Here is an 18,919-nt window from a genome sequence, read left to right as displayed (position 1 = left end):
AGACATGATAACTGCAAAGGACAAGGTCTATAGGAGGAGCACTGCACCTAAGCAGTGAGCAACAATCAATGAAGGAAATCTCTGAATAATTTTTTTTTTTTAAAGGAAGAACAAAATAAAACCACAAACAAAACACCTTCTGCAATTAGAGAATAAGCATCACGGTCAGACGCTCATGAGCTTGTCAGAGAACAGTTAGCCTAACATTCACGCAGAAGACTATACAATTTCTTTGAGGCCACGAAGCTGCGGGGCTCAACCTTAACCACATACTGGAATCATGCAAGAAGCTTTCAAGGAGCCGGCCATCCGGGCTGCACGGCGGGCCAGCACTCAGAATCTCTGGGTGTGCGTGCGCCCCAGGCATCCCCAGTGTTGAAAGCTCCTCAAGGGACCCAATGGGTCACCAAGGGTAAGGACCACTGCCTTCAATTCTAAGCATGGAGAAAATGCAGCTGCTACTGGTTCCATGGAATAAAATCCACTCTGGGGTGTAGATCGACGTGTGACATGCACAGACAACTTAGTAAGGAGTACTTCTCTATGACATCTGTATCTTCAAGGAAACAAATAACCTGCCTCAAGGAATTTTTCTTTTAATAGGCTTGGAGCCGCAGGGGGTAGGGGAGGGTGGGGGAGTAATATGTGTTTCCAGGAAAGAATAGAGCACGCCTTACTTTAAAGGTTTAAAGGAGCTACGCATGCACATATTTGAAGAAAATGTACCACACAACTATGAGCTTCAACCTCTCGTCGTCATTTCAGGGAGTCCATTTAAGAGCACATGGACCCTGTTCAAGACTACAGGAGTTCTGAATACCTGTCCCTTCTCACTTTCATCTCTGAAGGAAGGGACTAATTCCTGATCTACCTACTGATTCAGCGCATTCTAGTTCCATTCCATCTCTTAGAAGTTTTGCATTCAAACAGAGGCGCAGTTCAGTTCTTGACAAAACCCTCCCCCTGCCCCACCCCCATCACTCTCTCTTACCTTATCTGCCATTATCATAGAGGAGCCTCCGTGGATGCCCAGGATGGGGGTGAGAGTCTGAGCTGAAATGAAGTCAAGGATCTGGGCGATGGCCTCCTGATCTGTGTCGTCCGCAAACACCACGCCCTGGATCTTCCGGTCAGACATGAGATCACAGATGCGAGTGATGATGCTCTTTGGGTCTGTCTCATTCATGGCTACCAGCTCCACACGGGGGACCACGGAAAGATGGTGGAAGTCATCTTTCTCGTGGGCATCCTTGATGGCCACCTCGTCGGAAGTGCCCACGAGGATGACAGCGATGCCAATGCTGGGGGGGCTCTTCTGAGAACGAGCCCTGCTGCCTGACACGGCCAGGACAGCCAACACCAACCAGAACTTGGGAGAACAGCACTCTGCTCTGAGCTTCATCTTCAACTCGTCGACTCCCTGAAAACGCAAAGAGAGAATGGTTACATTATGACCCCACTCCATGACCTATCTTGTTAGGGGCTGGATACTGCAAGTCAAGGGCCTGATCTCCTTTCTCTGATCATCATACCCCATGTCTGTCTTCAAGCCTAGTGTCCGATCTCTCCTGTCGGCTAGGCAAAATGGAAGAAAGAAAACGAAGCTTTCAAAAGCATCAGGAATCTTTAAGCAAAACCATGAAAGCTACTGCTATGGGCATCAGCAGCAAACAGAGGCAAAAGAGGGAAAGAGGACACAAGGGGTCCAGGCAATCATGCCAAGGGCACAAATGCAGGAATCTCCAAGAAGGGGTCTCGCTAGTGCTATGGGATCCCTGGCACTTCTACCACAACCCATCCTTGAATTGCTCTTGGGCCAAGGGAATGGCATAGACCAGGCAAATGAGCAGCAAAATGGACTCAGCAGAGGCTAGGAACAAAACATGGTCTGGATAAGCCAGCAATGGGGAGCTACAGAAACATAAGCCCCTTTACTCTATGCTCACCTCAAAGAGGACAAGAGCCTGAAGATTCTTCAACAACTCTAAGTAACTGACTTTTACAACTACTAAAACAAAACAAAACAAACAAACAAAAAAACAAGAAACACATAAAACCAATACATAGACAGTACTTTAAAAAACATCTCAATGGAGCCTAACAATTACCAACAAGGGAAAAAAAAAAGATATTATCATTCCCCTTTCACAGATGTTAAAGTTAAGGCTCAAAGAAGCTATAAAGTCCAATGCTGTGTACCAATTAAGTGAAACAGACATGAATCCAGATCTTCTGGCTTTTCAGCCAATTTGCATTCCATTGCATTATGCCACACTGCCTCTCCATTGTCATTTTTTTGGGTCTATTATAGTCTATTATCACAAGGAATAGGATTTTTGCTTTTTGTTTTTTTGTTTTTAAGTAGGCTTAAATTCATGACTGTGAGATCAAGACCTGAGCTGAGAACAAGAGTCAGATGCCCAGGGACCCCTATAAGGAATAGTTTTATTGTGAATTGTTATATCAAACTACAGTGATGTGGACAAATACTACTGATATCTAGTAATGTTACAGCCACGTTACAAGAATTTTCCACGGCGTCCTATAGCAGCAACTTCCTTAAGATGACTGACTCCATGTTTGCACAAATTCACCACTGTTTACCCACAACATACTCCTGCCTTTTGCTTCCCCGTATACCCCTAAATCTTACACCGTACACCAGACTGAGGACACGGCTCCCTACAGAGCTTGGTCATTTCTCTTTACATTTCTTGCCATCCCCCAAGGGCTCTTCTTATTTAAATAGAACTCACCCCACTTACATTGTTTTGACTTGTTTTAAGTAATCATTATGGCACATCTGTTATAGTCTGTGCCCTGTGTTAGGCATTTCCTTATAAGCAATCTCTTCGTTCCTCATAGAAATCCTATAAATTAGTCACCTTTATCCCCATTTCTCAAATGGTGAAACTGAAGCTCAAAACAGTTATGTAATTTTCCCAAGGTCAGTAATATTATAATACCAGCATGCCAATACGTAAATATAGCATTTTTGTTCTCCAAGGAAATATTCTACAAACTGTACCCAAAATCAGAAGTCAGGATTCTCATTCTTCTACAAAGATCAAGGATGAAAGTGTGGCTTAATACATCCTACTTGCTTGACAGAAAAGGTAAGATACCAGAGATCTAAAAACTTTGAGAGTTTGAGAGTTCAACCAACAGAAAGAAAACAATGAGGATATTGAAAAGAAAGATAAAGAAGCATCGGTCTGAGCAGACTGACTGCAAAGGGCATTAAGGATTCAGGCGTGAGAGGCTGGGGACATTTTGTGGCTCAAAAAGCACAAAATCCAATCCAGTTCTTGGCAGAAAAGATTTTGGAACTCTTGCTGTGGTGCTCATCCTTCCACACTGCCAAGAAGGAGAGCTGTATTGATCGTCTATCGCTTCTCAACAAGACAAGTAGTTCAGTGGTTCTCACCTGAGCACAGCTCACTCCTGACAGTTCTCCAGGCTCTGTGAGCCCTGGAAACCCAGGCTGATGAACTGTATCCAACCTAGCAAGAGGTCCAGGGCACACAATCTTCATCCTGGAGTTTAAAGCAAAGCAATGCTGTACGGGGGTGAGCGGCACTAAACATTTGGGGAAGAGAGAGAGGCTGAGCACCTCAAAGAGCTATTCGCAAAATAATAATTATAAGAATAATCTGTTCGATTCCAGAGACTGTCTCTCAAGGACAACCAAAAGATCCTGAATTTGGCAAAACCAGCAGCTAACTTCATTCCAATAATATTCTGCCCTACAGTGACAAGTCCCTAAATCAGATTCCCTCACATTGAAAAGTGGTCTACTCTGCCATGACAGTTTATTAACTTGAATGCACTCTACACTCTCTCCACTCCCATTTTGGTGTTTTATTTGCTCTTTTTGAAATATCTCTTGGTTTCTTCTATTTCTTCTCACACAATATATCAGACTTGGTTATGCAATGGCTAGATGTGATGCCCAAAGAATAGAACCTGGTTTTACAGTGCATTGCTTTTATACTCAGGACAGAGCAGAGCACTTTACAAAGCAATACATTAAAGCAGATACCAGCAACACAGGGGCAGTGAGACAAACAGAGAAGCTGCTTTGAATACAAACTCAATTTCGCACCTTCGGAGGGGGTCAGTTGAGAGAAAGCATGCTGTCCATTTCTGTCCAAGGTAAGCAAAGTGCTTCTGCTCCTTTCCTGAGACAGACCACAGTGAGTCTTGATGGAGCTGCTCGATGCTGCTTTGCCCCCAACCCTCCACCAGACTTCCCTCTCCCTTGGAAGAACTGAGTGCTGTCGTCTCCGGGCTCTCACGATAGCCTGCATGTTTTTAAATACCTGCTTATTGTAATTATATAATTATGTGACTGCACGTAACTGCCTATCTTAACTAGCTGGTATTCTCCTTGCAAGTAGGGGCTATTAGGCTTAGTCAGCATTTATGGAGCCCTGACCACCTGGCAGACATTGCTCTTGGTGTGGGGGATGGAAGAGGCCCAGGCTCTACCCTCCACAGTCTAAGAGAAGATACACACAAACACCCCTTCTCATTTCTGTTGGCATGCCTGGAGTCTAGCAGGGCTTCACAGACCATAGGGAAGGACTCAACAAACATAAGCCACTGAATTTCTACCATTATAAAACTGTCCACATTTGACCATTTTTATCTATAGTAATAACCTACTTTATATATGATGTATTTATAGTAACATTTGACCTGTAACTTACCATATGCCAGACTCTATTACTGCCAGCTAACTTTCATGTATTAATAAATCACATATAAACACCATAAGTCACACTTTTCCCCTATATTATAAAGGAGGAACCTGATCTTCTGAGAGGTTAAGTACCCGACAAAGTTCACACCACTGAAAAGGGGTGGTATTAAAACGTGTCTGTCCCCAAACCCTTGCTCTTCCCTTTCTGCTGCCTCTCAATATAATAAGAGTGTATGAATAAAAGAAAACAGGAATGAATGAATGAACAAAATCACCAACCAACACCCAACTGCACTGTGGCATCAGGTCCGCATGAACTAAGCCTCTGAGGATGAACCAGTCGCCCAATCCTGTCACCATGTCCTCGGCAGGGAAGTCAGGATATATCCCTAACCTAAATACCTGGAAGAGGTCTTGTGAGGATCAAATGGCAGAATGTATATGGGAGTGCTTTGAAGAATAGAAAGTACTCTACAGATGCAAAGGATATTACCTTTAAGTTTCTACAGAAGTTGTTCAAGGAGACTAGCTGTTTGTAAAAGCAGAAAGTCAGCATGTGGGAGGCGGGGTAAGAGAAAGGCAGGCTGAGGCTGAGAGGAATGTTAAGAAGAATGTCACAGGGGGCAAGACAGATTAGCTCCTGGACAGATATAACTCCCGGAACAACATGCCCCATAATGGCGTCAGGGTAGCAGCAAGCTCAGCTCGATTACTTGGCTGCACTTGGCTTATCAGTCAAGTGAAGCAAAATTTCAGAGTCATTCAGGCCAAGGTCAGTAATGGGGAGCTCGTCACCCCCAGACCATGATAGCCAGAAATCAGGCACTGGGGTGCACAGGCAGAACCAACAGCAAAGGGGCAGGACTGGAGACATGACTACCCAGTTCCGGTCCCTCTGCTCCCTGAGGCACAAGGCGAGGGGTCACCAGATGTCTGACAAACAGAAGACCACAGCAGCTGTGGTTTGTGCCTCCAGCTGGGACACAGTAACTACAGCAGGAACCAATCCACACTTGGCCCACAGCAACTCCAAGGGAAAATACGTCTGAGAGAGGATCTGGGCCAATCCTGTCCCCAGAGAAAACTGAGTCCTGGGGCAACACCAACAGGAAGGATAAAATGTGATTTAATAGATGATTAACTCAAATTTCCAAGCACCATCCCGTAATGCAGTCAGGACCATGCTGTTTGGAGTGAACCAATTAAGGAGACTGTGATTAGAATATGACTTGCAGTGAGAGAAATGAAGATTGTAAGTGCCAGAACTAGGCATCAGGTCCAGTTTCCCAAGCTACCAATAAAAACAGGCCTTAGAATTCATAATATTAGGGAGTGTGGGGAAACAAGGAGTCTCACACAGTGTAAGTCAAGTGAAGCGTAAATGAGTATAACCTTCCTGGAGGTGGGAATAGCTATCAAAATTTTAATACCAAGATACAGTCCAAATGTGAAAATATTAGAAGGGACAATGAGAGATGTCACATACAGGTACCAAAATGTTACAATAATCGTAATCATACCAGAATCTTAACATCTAGGCTTAACATGTGTGAGGTAGGAGCTAAAATACCTGGGGAGAAACAGATAAATCCAACAGACAAACTATAAGCAATGACATAAATGATCAAAAACACAAAGCCTGAGGGGCGCCTGGATGGCTCAGTGAGTTAAGTATCAGACTCTTGACTCTGGCTCAGATCATGATCTTGGGGTTGTGAGATCAAACTCCGAACCAGGCTCCCAGCCGGGCATGGAGCCTGCTTTCAGATTCTCTCTCCCTCTCCCTCTCCTCCTGCCCCACCTCTCGCTGTTTGCCTCAAAAACAAAAACAAACAAACAAACAAACAAAAAAAAAGAAAAACAACAACAACAAAAAAAAAGCCTGAGTCATAAGCTTGTACTAGTTCAGAAATCCAGATAAGCATGTACAATACAGAATATATATTCTTTTGAAGTACATGGAAAATATTAAGTTTACGAAAATGACTCAATAAATTCTAAAGAATCAATATGAAACAACTGCCATTTTTCTATAACATGACTAAATTACTATGGACTCTGAGGAACTAACTGAAGGTTTTGGAGGGGAGGGGTTGGGAGGTGGCATGAGCCTGGTGGTGGGTATTAAGGAGGGCACGTATTGCATGGAGCACCCAATGAGGTGCATAAACAATGAATTCTGGAACACTGAAAAGAAATTTTAAAAATAAATAAAAATTTAAAAAAATTTAAAAATAAAGGTAGCTAAAAAAAAAATCACATATCCAAAAACCTTTTTAAAACTTAGAACCAAGTAACTCTAAAGTGACAGAAGAAATTACAAGAAACTAAAAAGTTCTTTGAACAGAGTAACAATGGAAACATTAAATATCAAAATTTCTAGAGCACAATTAAAACAATTGACAGAGAAGTCTATGCCTTTAAATATTTAAAATAAAACATAAAATGAAAAATAATTAACAATTACCTGAATCAACCTTAGGGAGAAATTAAATAATAAAGATAAAAGCATAAATTAATGAAACACAAGGTAAATGTAAGAAAAAACAAAACCAAAAACTAATTGCTTAAAAGACTATCATAGACAAAGTTCTGAACAAGACAAATCACAGAAAATAGAGAGAAAATGTAAATTAAATTGACAATGAAAAGGGGACAATGTGTGTGTGTGTGTATGATGGAACATTGAAAGTAATAAAAGTATATTATGAAAATGAATTGCTTTTAAACTTAATGTATAAATACCTAATAAAAAAAAGCAAAAGAAGGTTCAAGAAGATATAGAAAATTTGAATACACTAATAATCATTAAAGAAAATAAAATGGTTATTAAAGTCTCCCAGTTATAATTTTCCAAAACCAGTCTACCATCCACGCACTCAGCCTTTGCCAAAATAAGAACAGGTATGCATGGTTTTATAGATGAGGACTACCAAGCTTTTTTTTTAAATAATTATATTTATGTATTTTAGAGAGAGAGTGAACAAAGAGGCAGAGGAGCCAGGAGAGAGGGAGAGAGAGAATCCCAAACACACCACATGCTGAGCATGGGGCCTTACGGGCATGATCTCATGACTCTGAGATCATGACCTGAGCCACAATCAAAAGTTGGAAGTTTAACTGATGAGCCACCCAGATGCCCAGAGGCCTACCAAACTTTTAAGTAAGAAGTGGAGAGCCTTGTTCTTGTAAGTTGAACAAAATAGAAAAACAAAGGAAGTTTAGTTCTAAATCCAGATAAAGTACAAGAAAAGATTATCATCTTTCACTTATAAACATAAAGGTTAAAAAAAAAATTCCAAAGAAAATATTAGCTAAACAAAAAAAAATAGTATATTTTAATAATAATAATAATCAGGGTGGCTGGGTGGCTCATTGGTTAAGTGTCTGCCTTTGACTCAGGTCATGATCCCTGGGTCCTGGAATCAAGTCCCACATAAGGCTCCCCATTCAGTGGGGTGTCTGCTTTTCCTTCTGCCCCTCTCCATGCTTGTGCTTGCTCTCTCTCTCTCTCTCAAATAAATAAAATCTTTTAAAAAAATTAAAATAAAAAAATAAAAATGATCATAATCATAATCAAGTGGGTTTATACCAGGAATGTAAGGATGGCTTAACTTCAAAATATAAACCAAAATAATTTACCACCTTAATGGATTAAGGGAGATATTTACATGACTATCTCAAAAAAAAAATGATGGAAACACACTTGATTAAGGGAAAAATCTATTTATAATATAAATGTTAGTGTATGTTTTTAAAAAATTCTTTGATACTAGGAAATGGAGAAGATCATCAATCTTTACCTGGTACAAAAATATACTAAAGACTTGATCATATTTGTTTTGGCATTCAGGAAAAAACAAGGTTAGTGCTATCACTACTACTAGAAATTTTGGTAATAAAAGAAGTCAAGAAAACAAAAGGGTTTTTTGTTGTTGTTGTTGTTTTTAAGATTTATTTATTTTAAAGAGAGAGAGAGAGTGTGTGTGTGTGAGTGAGGGGAGGGGCAGAAGGAGAGGGAGAGAGAATCTCAAGCAGATTCTCCATTGTTTGTGAAGCCTGACCCAGGGCTCAATTTCATGGCTTCAAGATCATGACACCAGCTGAAAACAACTGAGCCACCCAGGCACCCAGAAAACAAAAGTTTTGAAGAATAAGAAGGAAAGAAAAATAAATTAGCATTATATAAAGATATGATGATTCTTTACTAGATAATCCAATAGAATTTAAAAACTATTATTTTTAATAAGGGTAGGGTATGATTGCTGGATAAACAATACTCTTAGAAAACATCAACAGCTCTCTTTTAACCAACTAGAAAACATGATAGTCATAACAGCAAAAGAAAATCTAAACTATTTAGGAATTAACAAAGAATACATAGGAACTCTGGAGAGAACATTTGAAACTCTTTTCAGGGGTATGAAAAAAAGGCTTGAACAATGTAATCATATACCTCATTCACTGATGTGATTACACTATTACAGAGTTCTGTTTTCTCCCTAATTAATCTATAACTTCAAGTCAATCCTATCAAAATTTAAAGGCAAGATTTTTAAAGGATTTTTTTAACTTATTCTAAAATGTATATGGAAGATAAAGGTATGGAAATAACTAATTAATTATATAAGATGTCCTTATCTGAGCCAGTAATAAAAGTGTGCTATGAACAAAGAAGTATGATTAACTCTACTCTGCAGAACAGATCCAAAATCAAATTTTTTAATTAACATAAATTAAATTTAAGTTCCAAGTCAATTTTGAGTCGTATTTTCTAAATTCAAATTTAGAGGAGCAGAGAAAATGCTGAACCAAAAAGGTACTTTTGACTCAGAATGCTTAGCTCAGGAAATAAATGTGTTCACCAACCATCTGATACAGAAAGTGTGAATATCACAGATGTCAAACATGTACTATCTAATGCTATTCTGAAATACAAAACCAATATATACTTCTAGCAAATGAATTACAATGCTGTCTATATATTCAGGTCATTTGGAAACCCAATTTCAATCCTCCAAATGCATTTAGGGTCTGCTAACTATCATCTAAACATCATCTAAATCTGTAGAAATAACATATAAAAGGCATGAATCTTTGATTTCAGTTGGCTTAAACCTAAAATTTCTCTCTGCATTATTATTCCCTCTGCATTGTTGTTTCCTTCAATCTCACACTATTACCATCAATCACTATGCTCTTAGAGCTTCTGAACTCTATAGACCCTGCCCTTTCTTCAGAAAGGAACCCAGTAAGAAATCCTGGTAGTTTGGGCAGTGGGGGCAGGTGCTAAGACTCTGTACTCATGAATCTGGTGATGAAAGAAAAGTCTACCTAAATATCCCATGAGCATACTGAATCCATTTTTAATGTAGTGACCAGCATGCCAATAAACAGTCCTGTTAGGGTATGTACTTATCTAAAGACACTCCTGTGCAGAACCAACCCCAAATGCATTTCAACATACCATAGCCACAATGATTATAGAAAATCAAAGAAAACAGGGACTTAGTTAACTTGCTACTGGGAAAGTGTTTTATCAGAGAAGAGCAAGACAGATGAGAGAGGGAAAACATAGAGGTAAACCCGTGACCCAGCAGATGAACCATTAAGTCCTCTTAAACAACGCAGGCAAGAATGCCCTTTCCAAAGACCGCCAGTCCTTTTAACCCCTGTGTGAAGACACCCTCATCACTGCAAAGGACTAATGTCGCACTGAATTCCTTGGCAGATAAATTTTCTTTCTTAGGACTTCTGCTGAATAAGAGCCTTCTTGTTCTTATTTGGTCCAAGCCGACCTACCATCTGAGCACTTTCCTTGTCCTACAACACTTCCAGTGGCTAAATCTGGGCTTTTTGATCTGAGCTGTTCCTTCCTGCTTTATGTACAAAGCAGAAGGATTGCTTCTACTGTCACCCAAGTTCTTAACACAAGGGTTGCACAGATAACTAACAAAGGATTATAGATCACTTTCTGTGTGTGCATTTTAATAGAAATGTGTAATACAAACGTAGATGATTATCTGTACTCTCACCAGCAACAGTTCATTCATGGGTTTTTTTTCCCCCTTTAATATTCTGCAAGAGCAGACACCAAAATTGTTCAAAGTTTCTCTTCTAACATCTGCACATGGTTCTTAATTATAATTAATTCATATGCCTCAAAGGACAGTGTGGGCAGCCCTGCTGAAATCCAAACCTTTTGAAACCTGATTCTGATGACTACCATTTGGCAGCTGATTAGGGCAATTGCATATATTGGTTTAACAGCAAAATAGCATTTCCAAGTGTTAATAAAAATTATTGGCTTGTCACTGACTATTAAGGAGGAGGGGGATGAGCAGTGCAAATGGGTGATGGATGACAAAAAGAGAAGCACAGGACAGAGCAGCAGGAAAATCTCAACTGGGAAGGAGGTCAAAGGAAGATATCAGGAGGGCAACTGTGAGCCAGGGATGGGGCTGGGCTCTAGACCTATAGACACTTACCAAGAAACACTGGTGTTCTCAGGTACAAATAAATAACCTGTGTTAAAAAAAAAAAGACCTAAGTAATGGGTGTTGAAAATGGCCATGTCCAAGTCCCCCAAGGTGACCTGCTCCACTGCTTCAGTATATTCCAGCCACTATAACCATCAACAAAACCTCTACTGTAAACCACAGTGCCACCAAGCAACAAGAATCTTGCTGTGTTGTGCTGGGCAGAAGAAAGCTGTGGAGTTAAAAACACATGCTTTACACTTGCTGCTAGCTTGCTGTGCAATCTTGGGTCGGTTTTCTTGGCCTCTCTGACCCTCCGCCCACTCATCTGTAAAACGTGAGACTCGTCGCTGCTTTCACAGGATTCTGGTGAAGACTGGCTGATTTGACAAGTGTTTATTGAATGTTTTCTATGTGCCAGATAACATGCTACAAGGTGAATCCAACACTGAATGTGATACAATCTACAAGAAGCCTTCAGTATCATGGCCAAGACAGAAAAAAGGCAGGAAATTACAGTACGATGTGACAAAAGCTATAATAGAGCATGCCCAGGGCACCACAGAAGTCCACCTAATTCTGCCTGGGATATCAGGAAGAAACAATACACCGAAATTACAAAAATAACAAAATATATGGGACGCTTGTATGGCATGGTTGGTTAAGTGTCCAGCTCTTGATTTCAGCTCAGGTCTTGATCTCAAAGTCATGAGATCCAGCTTCACCTGAGTCAGTCTCTGCACTTCGGGGGTGGGGTTAGGGGAGTCTGCTGGAGATTCTCTCTCCCTCTCCCTCTGCCCTTCCCTGCCTCTCTCTCCAACCCCCTCATTCAAATAAATAAGTAAGTAAATAAATAAATAAATCCTTCAAAATATATATATATAACAAAATATTAGTTAGAAGGGTATTATGACACAGTGAAGAAAGCAAGCCACTGATGTTTGCCATGGAAATTTACATCCACAGAAGTGTGTTAGAATCCCATGGAACTTTGCTTTAAGTGATACTATGCATACAGAGTTCATTTCTAGTGTTTCAGAGAACTGCACTAAATTCTCAGTATTATTTTTGACTTTTTAAGGGCTGTGCTATAATAGGAGTATGTACTATCTTCCTGTTAAAATCTAATTACACATGCCTTAGAATTTTCTAAGACAGTCCCTTGGATCCTGTGAATGTGAACTTTGGTATAATACCTGCTAATAAAATGATACTGACACAAGCGCAGGAAAAAAGATCTAGAAGTCAAAGAGATCTCGAACTGAAATCTGGATTTGACACTTTGTGGGGAGGGGAGCCAATAACTTAAATTATCCAGACCTCGTTTTCTTCATTAAAAAATGGGGGTGTTTATCCTCACCTCACAGAGTTGTTGTGAATATTAAACAATTTACTTGAAAGCATCCAGCAAATAGTAGGTACCTGACATTTATTCATTGAATGTGAATATACTCTGTTCAGAGGGAGAGAAGGACTTTCTTTTGCCTCAAATTACTTAGAAAGGAGTCTCTCTCTCACACCATCCTCTTTTGCTTCCACAATATCCATTGACCTTAGAAATGGGTTGTTTTAGAAAGTTAGCCTAGCCTCACACTTATGAGAATGTCAGATAGATAGATGGAGGGAGGGAGGAAGGGAGGGATGGACAGATAGATGGATAGATGCACAGTTGCATAGATGGATGGATGGATAGATGGATGGATGGATGGATGGATGGATGGATAGACAGGTAGATAGATATCTCAAGCATCAATATCAAGGGCTAGCAAGGTTATAGAATGCATGTGAGACTCTCATACATCACTGTGGTTATGAATGGTGTACACACTCTGGAAGACTGTTTTTAGAATTCAAATAATGTTGAACAAGTTTACCGTGTAGACTGGCTCTCCAAGGTATTTACCTAACCAATGTGAAAACTTTTATTCTGCGAAACACTGCATGCAACTGTTTAAACAATACCTTTTCAGAGTTGCCAAAAACTGAAAACCATCTATATATCTTTCAGTGGATTAGTACATAAACTATGGTACAAATAGCCAGGCACTACCCAATGATAAAGAGAGCTACTGAGGCACACAACAACATGGGTGAATCTCAAAGGCAAAATAGTGACTGAATAGAGTCAGATTTAAAATGTTGTATATGGCATAATACCATGTATATAAACATTCTCAGGAAGATTAAAAATGACACCAATGGAAAACATACCAATGGTTGTCACATGTCAAAACATATTAGGGTTTGGGGAGGGTGTGGCTATAAAATGGCAGCAATAGGGAGTTCTGATACCCTAACTGTGCCGATAAATCTAAACCAGTGTTTTAAAAATCACAAGCCTGTATATTTTTTTAAAGTCAATTTTACTGTGTATTAATTTAGAAAGTCAAGTGATATTACTAAAATTGTTCTCTAAAAAACTAGTCTATAAGTAATAAACTGATATCCAATATAAATAATATTTAAGTCCTCCCACCGGGCAGCACCTACTTCCTCCTTCTCCCCACCAGCCACCAAACAACCATCAAATTTTGTGCAAAGTAATATAACAACTTCAGCGACATCAAAACACTCACATCATCACTCACTAACAATGATTCTTCCTGCATGGAGAACCCAAGTCTCACTACTCTGGCTAGTAAGATGTCTTTCCAGCAAACCTTAATGAAGTTAAGGCAAAGATCACGTCCATGTTCCTTGTCTATCTCCCATTCCTAGGAGAGTGCCTGGCATAGGGCAGGTGCTCAATAAACATTTACTGATGACAGCTCATGAATGAACCAATGAATGAGTACCTAAGAATACCACAATGAATTGCCTGTCTCCAGCAATACTGACATAGAAATGAAGGCACTGTTTTAGGTCTTTCACTCCCCAAGGCTTATAACATGAAGGAAAATACTACCAACCCCAACACCATTTCCAATTTCTTGAAACCATATAGGAATCATTCCTAGGTCAAAGTTGTTAGCTGATAATTGCTTAGGTACCTGAGTGTTTATTTGCATGTGTACATACTTATGTGAATCAATGCCTGTATGAATGACTTATGCATATGTACATAATCAGCCCTCTTACTCTTGGCCTCTGAGCTCTAAGATGATTCTGCTGATGAAACACAGCAGCCATATGTGATCCCACCTTCACTTGGAGCCTACATTTAAAACAAGATGCTGAGGCCATAAAAGACTTCACAGAAAGCACAAGAGCAGGGCCGGAATCAATAGGGAACAAAAGCTACACTATTCAAGCTGGCTGTGTATTAGGCCAACTCTAGACATACTCATATATTCCTTAATATAAAATGCAAGTTTTATTACTACCATCCATAGACATATTTGTTGACCACACAATCAATCATAACTGAACTCTGACCTTGTTTAAATCCCTCTAACAACACGTGTGGAATTGAGCATCTCCTCAGAGAATTAATCATAAATTGAAACATGACTCTAATTTTCCTTCCTCTTCTTCCTCTCTTCCCCTTCCTCTCAGATTACTCTATAACAATGCTGTAGCAGAGGGACACAGAACTGAAGATCAGGAATCTCAAGCCCAATAACAATTCTGCCACCAACCAGCCACGTGACTTAGAAAGAATTACTCAACCGCTCTGTGGCTCTATTTCCTTATCAAGGAAGAACGGCTGGTTGCTCTCTGAGTCTCTTCTAGCTTTAAAAAATCTGTAAATCCCTCCATCTTCCATTTTCCCCTCAAGCTCAGTGCTCTACTTTTCTTGACTCGGAGCCTTGGGAGGCAGACCTGTCTGAAGCCCATCAACAAGCTTCCTCATTGTCTGGCTTCTAGTTGGGTTTGACCAATGGAGTGCACCAGCTAGAGCTCGGGGGAACAAAAAGACCAGTCTAGGGCATTTACCATTCATTCTTCCTTCCCCACAGGTCTGCTACGGGTTGGTTGTATCACGTGACTAAAGATCACAGTTTCCCTAAAATGACTCTCTCCACATGGTTCTCTCCACACAGCACCCTCTCCAGATTCCAGAAATTGCTCCCACTTTCCTCCTCGGAGACTGCAGATGGTAAGAACTATACCAAGTTGCTTCTAGCTCTGGGACACTGCATTACTTCTCGTAGTTTCTATGCACTGTCCACATCTTGGTAAACAGTCATTTTTTTAACTCAATTCAAACTAAACCAATTCAGGGTGTCATCTGTTTCCTGCTCTAATCATAAATAATACAGATTCCTCCCACATTCCATGAGATGCTTAGGTACCTCTCTTAGCTTCAAAATAGCAGAAACAGAATCTGATTCGACCACCCCCCCCCACTAGAATAAAGTATAGCCTCTCTTGATAAAGCTTTCTGCTTATGCTCAAGCCCTGGTTAGCAGCATCATAAGCAGCAATGCTCTCCAAGTGCCCAGCCCTCTGCAAAGGGTGGATAAACATCTGTAGAATATTCTAAGAGAACAGCCTTTAGAAGAGAACATTTTGAGAGTGAGGAATGTTAAAAAAAAAAAAAATCGGGAATCAGAAAAACACACCAAGCAATTTTCAGAATGACTACAAAGCACAGTCCAGAGAAAGGCAGAACATTTTCATGAAGGAAAATGTGGTCATTTTTTTTTCTTTTTTCTTTTTTTTTTTTCAAGATTTTATTTATTTATTTGCCAGAGAGAGAGAGCACACGCACAGCAGAGGCAGAGGGAGAAGCAGGCTCCCCTCCAAGCAAGGAGCCCGATGTGGGACACGATCCCAGGACGCTGGGATCATGACCTGAGCCGAAGGCAGCTGCTTAACCAAATGAGCCACCCAGGCACCCGAAAATGTGGTCATTAAATGGGACTTCACACTGCTGAAGAAACAGACTGGTTAATGAAACCCTAACATCTTTTTTTTTTTTTTAATTTTCTCTTTGATTTGGTTGGAATCCACTGCAAGGGAAAAAAAAAATGGATTTTAGAATCAATTTCCCCTGACAAATTATAAGCCAAAGCATAAACCAAGAAATACAGTAACACAAGAAAACACAAAGGCGATACTTCAAGTCAATATGTGACAGTTCACTTGGCATTTTTCCCTTAATATGCAGAAGTTAAAACAGAAGAAGAATGAAAAAATGTCTGAATCCTTGCTGTAACCCTAATAATGGAGTCACAAGTTGGTCACCCTTCAAATTTTATATTGTTTTAAAGAACACACATAGCCACTGTCTCTGAATCTGGAACTTTTATACTGCTGGAACAGCATGTATATCTGGCCTGAACTACCATGTCCGCCATCATCACAGAAATGGCAGGGACAACAGGCACGGTCTGCACTCCTTCCCATGCCCCACGAAGGCCAAACGAAGCTCCTGCCTAACCCAACTCCATTACGAGCCATGCCGGAATCCATGGGCAGAGGTCTGGACATCCACATACCAGGAGTGTACTCAGGGTATCTCTGACTTTCCAATTTTAACTTAGATTTTCATATATAAGACAGATGCTTCTGTGGTGATCATTTCACAGTATATGTAGGTCAAGACGTTCTGCTATCTCCCATTATATCTCTGTAAATGGGAGAAAATTAGAATTTGAGAGCAGGATCCTGACTTACAACCCCACACCAGAGCCCCAATCCCTTTCACCTCAAAAATCCAATGAGTCGACAAATCCTTATTGAGGCCCATGGTGTGAATCACAGTGAGGTGTTCCAAGGAGGCTGGGCCTGGCGTCTGCCCACAAGGACACGCACCCGGGCACGGAGACAAGACACACCCGGTTCCCCCAACCCTGGAATGACGCATGGCAGAAAGGTAAGCAGGGAAACACTGCTCTGAGCTTGAGTCCTGAGGACGACTTCATCCGGAAGCAGCTCTGAGGGAATATAAGGTGAGGAGGACATGGGCCCGAGTGAAGGCACCCAAGTGAGGCGACACTAAGGCAGAAAAGGAGGGAGGCACAAAGCTTGTCAGGGATGGGCAACAGCATGACCTGGCCAGCAGCTAGAGTCCATGGAAAGGGCAGTCTGGGGAGAAGGCTGAAAAGATATGCACAGGAATGTGGGTGCTCGGCGAAGGTGCTTAGAGACTCACTGCCAAAGTGGCAACAAAAGGAGATACAAGCACGCATGGGTGGCTCAGATGGTTGAGCATCTGTCTGCCTTCAGCTCAGGTCATGATGCCAGGGTCCTGGGATCGAGTCCCATGTTGGACTCCCTGCTCAGCAGGCTGTCTGCTTCTCCCTCTGCCCCTGCCCTTGCTTGCTGCTTGTGCTCTCTCTTTCTCTCTCAAAGGAAGTCTTTTTGTTTAAAAAAAAAAAAAAAAAAAGGAGATAACAAGAACAGGAAGGAAGGGAAGGGACAGACCTCCATCACTACACCCAGTTCATTCTCAACTTCCAAGGCGAAGGAAACGGCAGCTGCCTTGAAGAGCTGTTTGGGACATCAGCGGGGCTGACTTACTACAGCACCCAAAGTCCACGTCTGCCTCCTGGTAACAGTGCCATGGTTAGAAGTTAAGACCCCAATTTCATAAGGATTAAGAAACCGAAGCACTTATGAAATGTCATTCAGGGAAGTTCCTGATGGAAAGAGTATTCATGGAAACAGTCCTCTTCTCCACGCGAATGTTTCCCTGTGGTGACGAGAAGCTAAATATGGCGACCCTGGGCTACTGCCTGCACCTGTCCGGGAACTCCAGACTCCTCTTTCCCCTCACCTCCATCCTGAGTCTGCTCCCCCAGCTCTTCTGTGTGTTCCTGTCACCAGCCTCTTCAGCCTCGTTGAAACTCTCACGGAAACCCCACAGCCTCACCTCACGAAGGGATGAAACCCTTCATCCTCAGGCCACCTTTGTATACTTTTCAGCTCCTCTCTGGCCTCACTCTGGCTGATGTGTGTGCACATGTGTGTGTAAAAGAGAGAAAGAATGTCTCATCTTCACTTATTCTGTCTTTCCTACTCCATCCCCTTCATCTCATGCCTCACCTTGCTTCTCACATATCTTCTCTTTTTCTTCACATTTCCTTTTCTAGAGTTCTTTCTGAGTGCTTTCACCCTTTTATCCACGCCATTTGATTAGAACTACCTGGACACAAGTCACAAGTCACACGTGTGGGAACAATTCTAGCTGCCTCCTTTTTTTCTGCTGTTATAGTTGTCCCTGGATGTGTTGACAAGATATATCATTTGCTTCTTCCCCGTTGCCCCATCCCTCCCGCCACCTGCCCTTTCTGCATCTCCTAAGTCAGCCCACACCTGGCAGCCTTTTGCTCTACTCTCTAACTTTCTCTGGACCACTCCTTCTTTCCTCACCCTGCCTCTCCAGAGGGCTTCGTTTCCACCCAGCATTTAACCACAACCCTCCACTTTCCCGTTCCCCAACCCAGCCTATGACTCAAATTCTCCTCATTCCTAAGCTATAAAGAGAGGCCTAGTTTTACACCTGTATCCATCTCTTTGGTTAACTGCCCTCACTTCAAGGTTAACACATCTGAAATGTTTCCACAGCTCCTCAGGTGCCCTTGTCCTTTCCCCTTGCCTAATTCATGTTCAGGTCTAAGACAAACCCTCAGTTTTAGCACCAAAATCTTCCTTCATCACCTGATGCAATGTCCTAATGGTTTCATACAACCATCTTTTCCTCTGACTTCTTCTTACACTCCACATCAAAATATCCCCACTGGAATGACCTTCCTCTGTTGACAAAACTATGTTTATCTATCTTTAAACTCTGCCATCTTCTTTCCTATTCTCCTCTTCCCTTCAGAATCTACTTGGAGATACAGGG

General features: G+C 41.3%; 1 protein-coding gene across 2 annotated transcripts in view; it reads right to left on the bottom strand.

Moving 5' to 3' along the window:
• Positions 1-18,919, bottom strand: part of GRIN2B (glutamate ionotropic receptor NMDA type subunit 2B) — a 423,927-nt gene that overhangs the window by 298,003 nt on the left and 107,005 nt on the right. For both annotated transcript variants that reach the window (XM_045073121.1, XM_013057879.2), the window contains one exon: positions 992-1,420. In XM_045073121.1, the coding sequence (XP_044929056.1) occupies positions 992-1,402 (411 nt within the window). In that variant the 5' untranslated portion in view covers positions 1,403-1,420. The remainder of the gene's footprint in view (positions 1-991; positions 1,421-18,919) is intronic.

Source organism: Mustela putorius, unplaced genomic scaffold (genome assembly GCF_011764305.1).
Source record: "Mustela putorius furo isolate JIRA1106 unplaced genomic scaffold, ASM1176430v1.1 tig00537227_pilon_pilon_pilon, whole genome shotgun sequence".
Lineage (NCBI taxonomy): Eukaryota > Metazoa > Chordata > Mammalia > Carnivora > Mustelidae > Mustela > Mustela putorius.
Note: the sequence above shows the minus strand (reverse complement) of the source record. Positions and strands in the feature narration are given on the sequence as shown.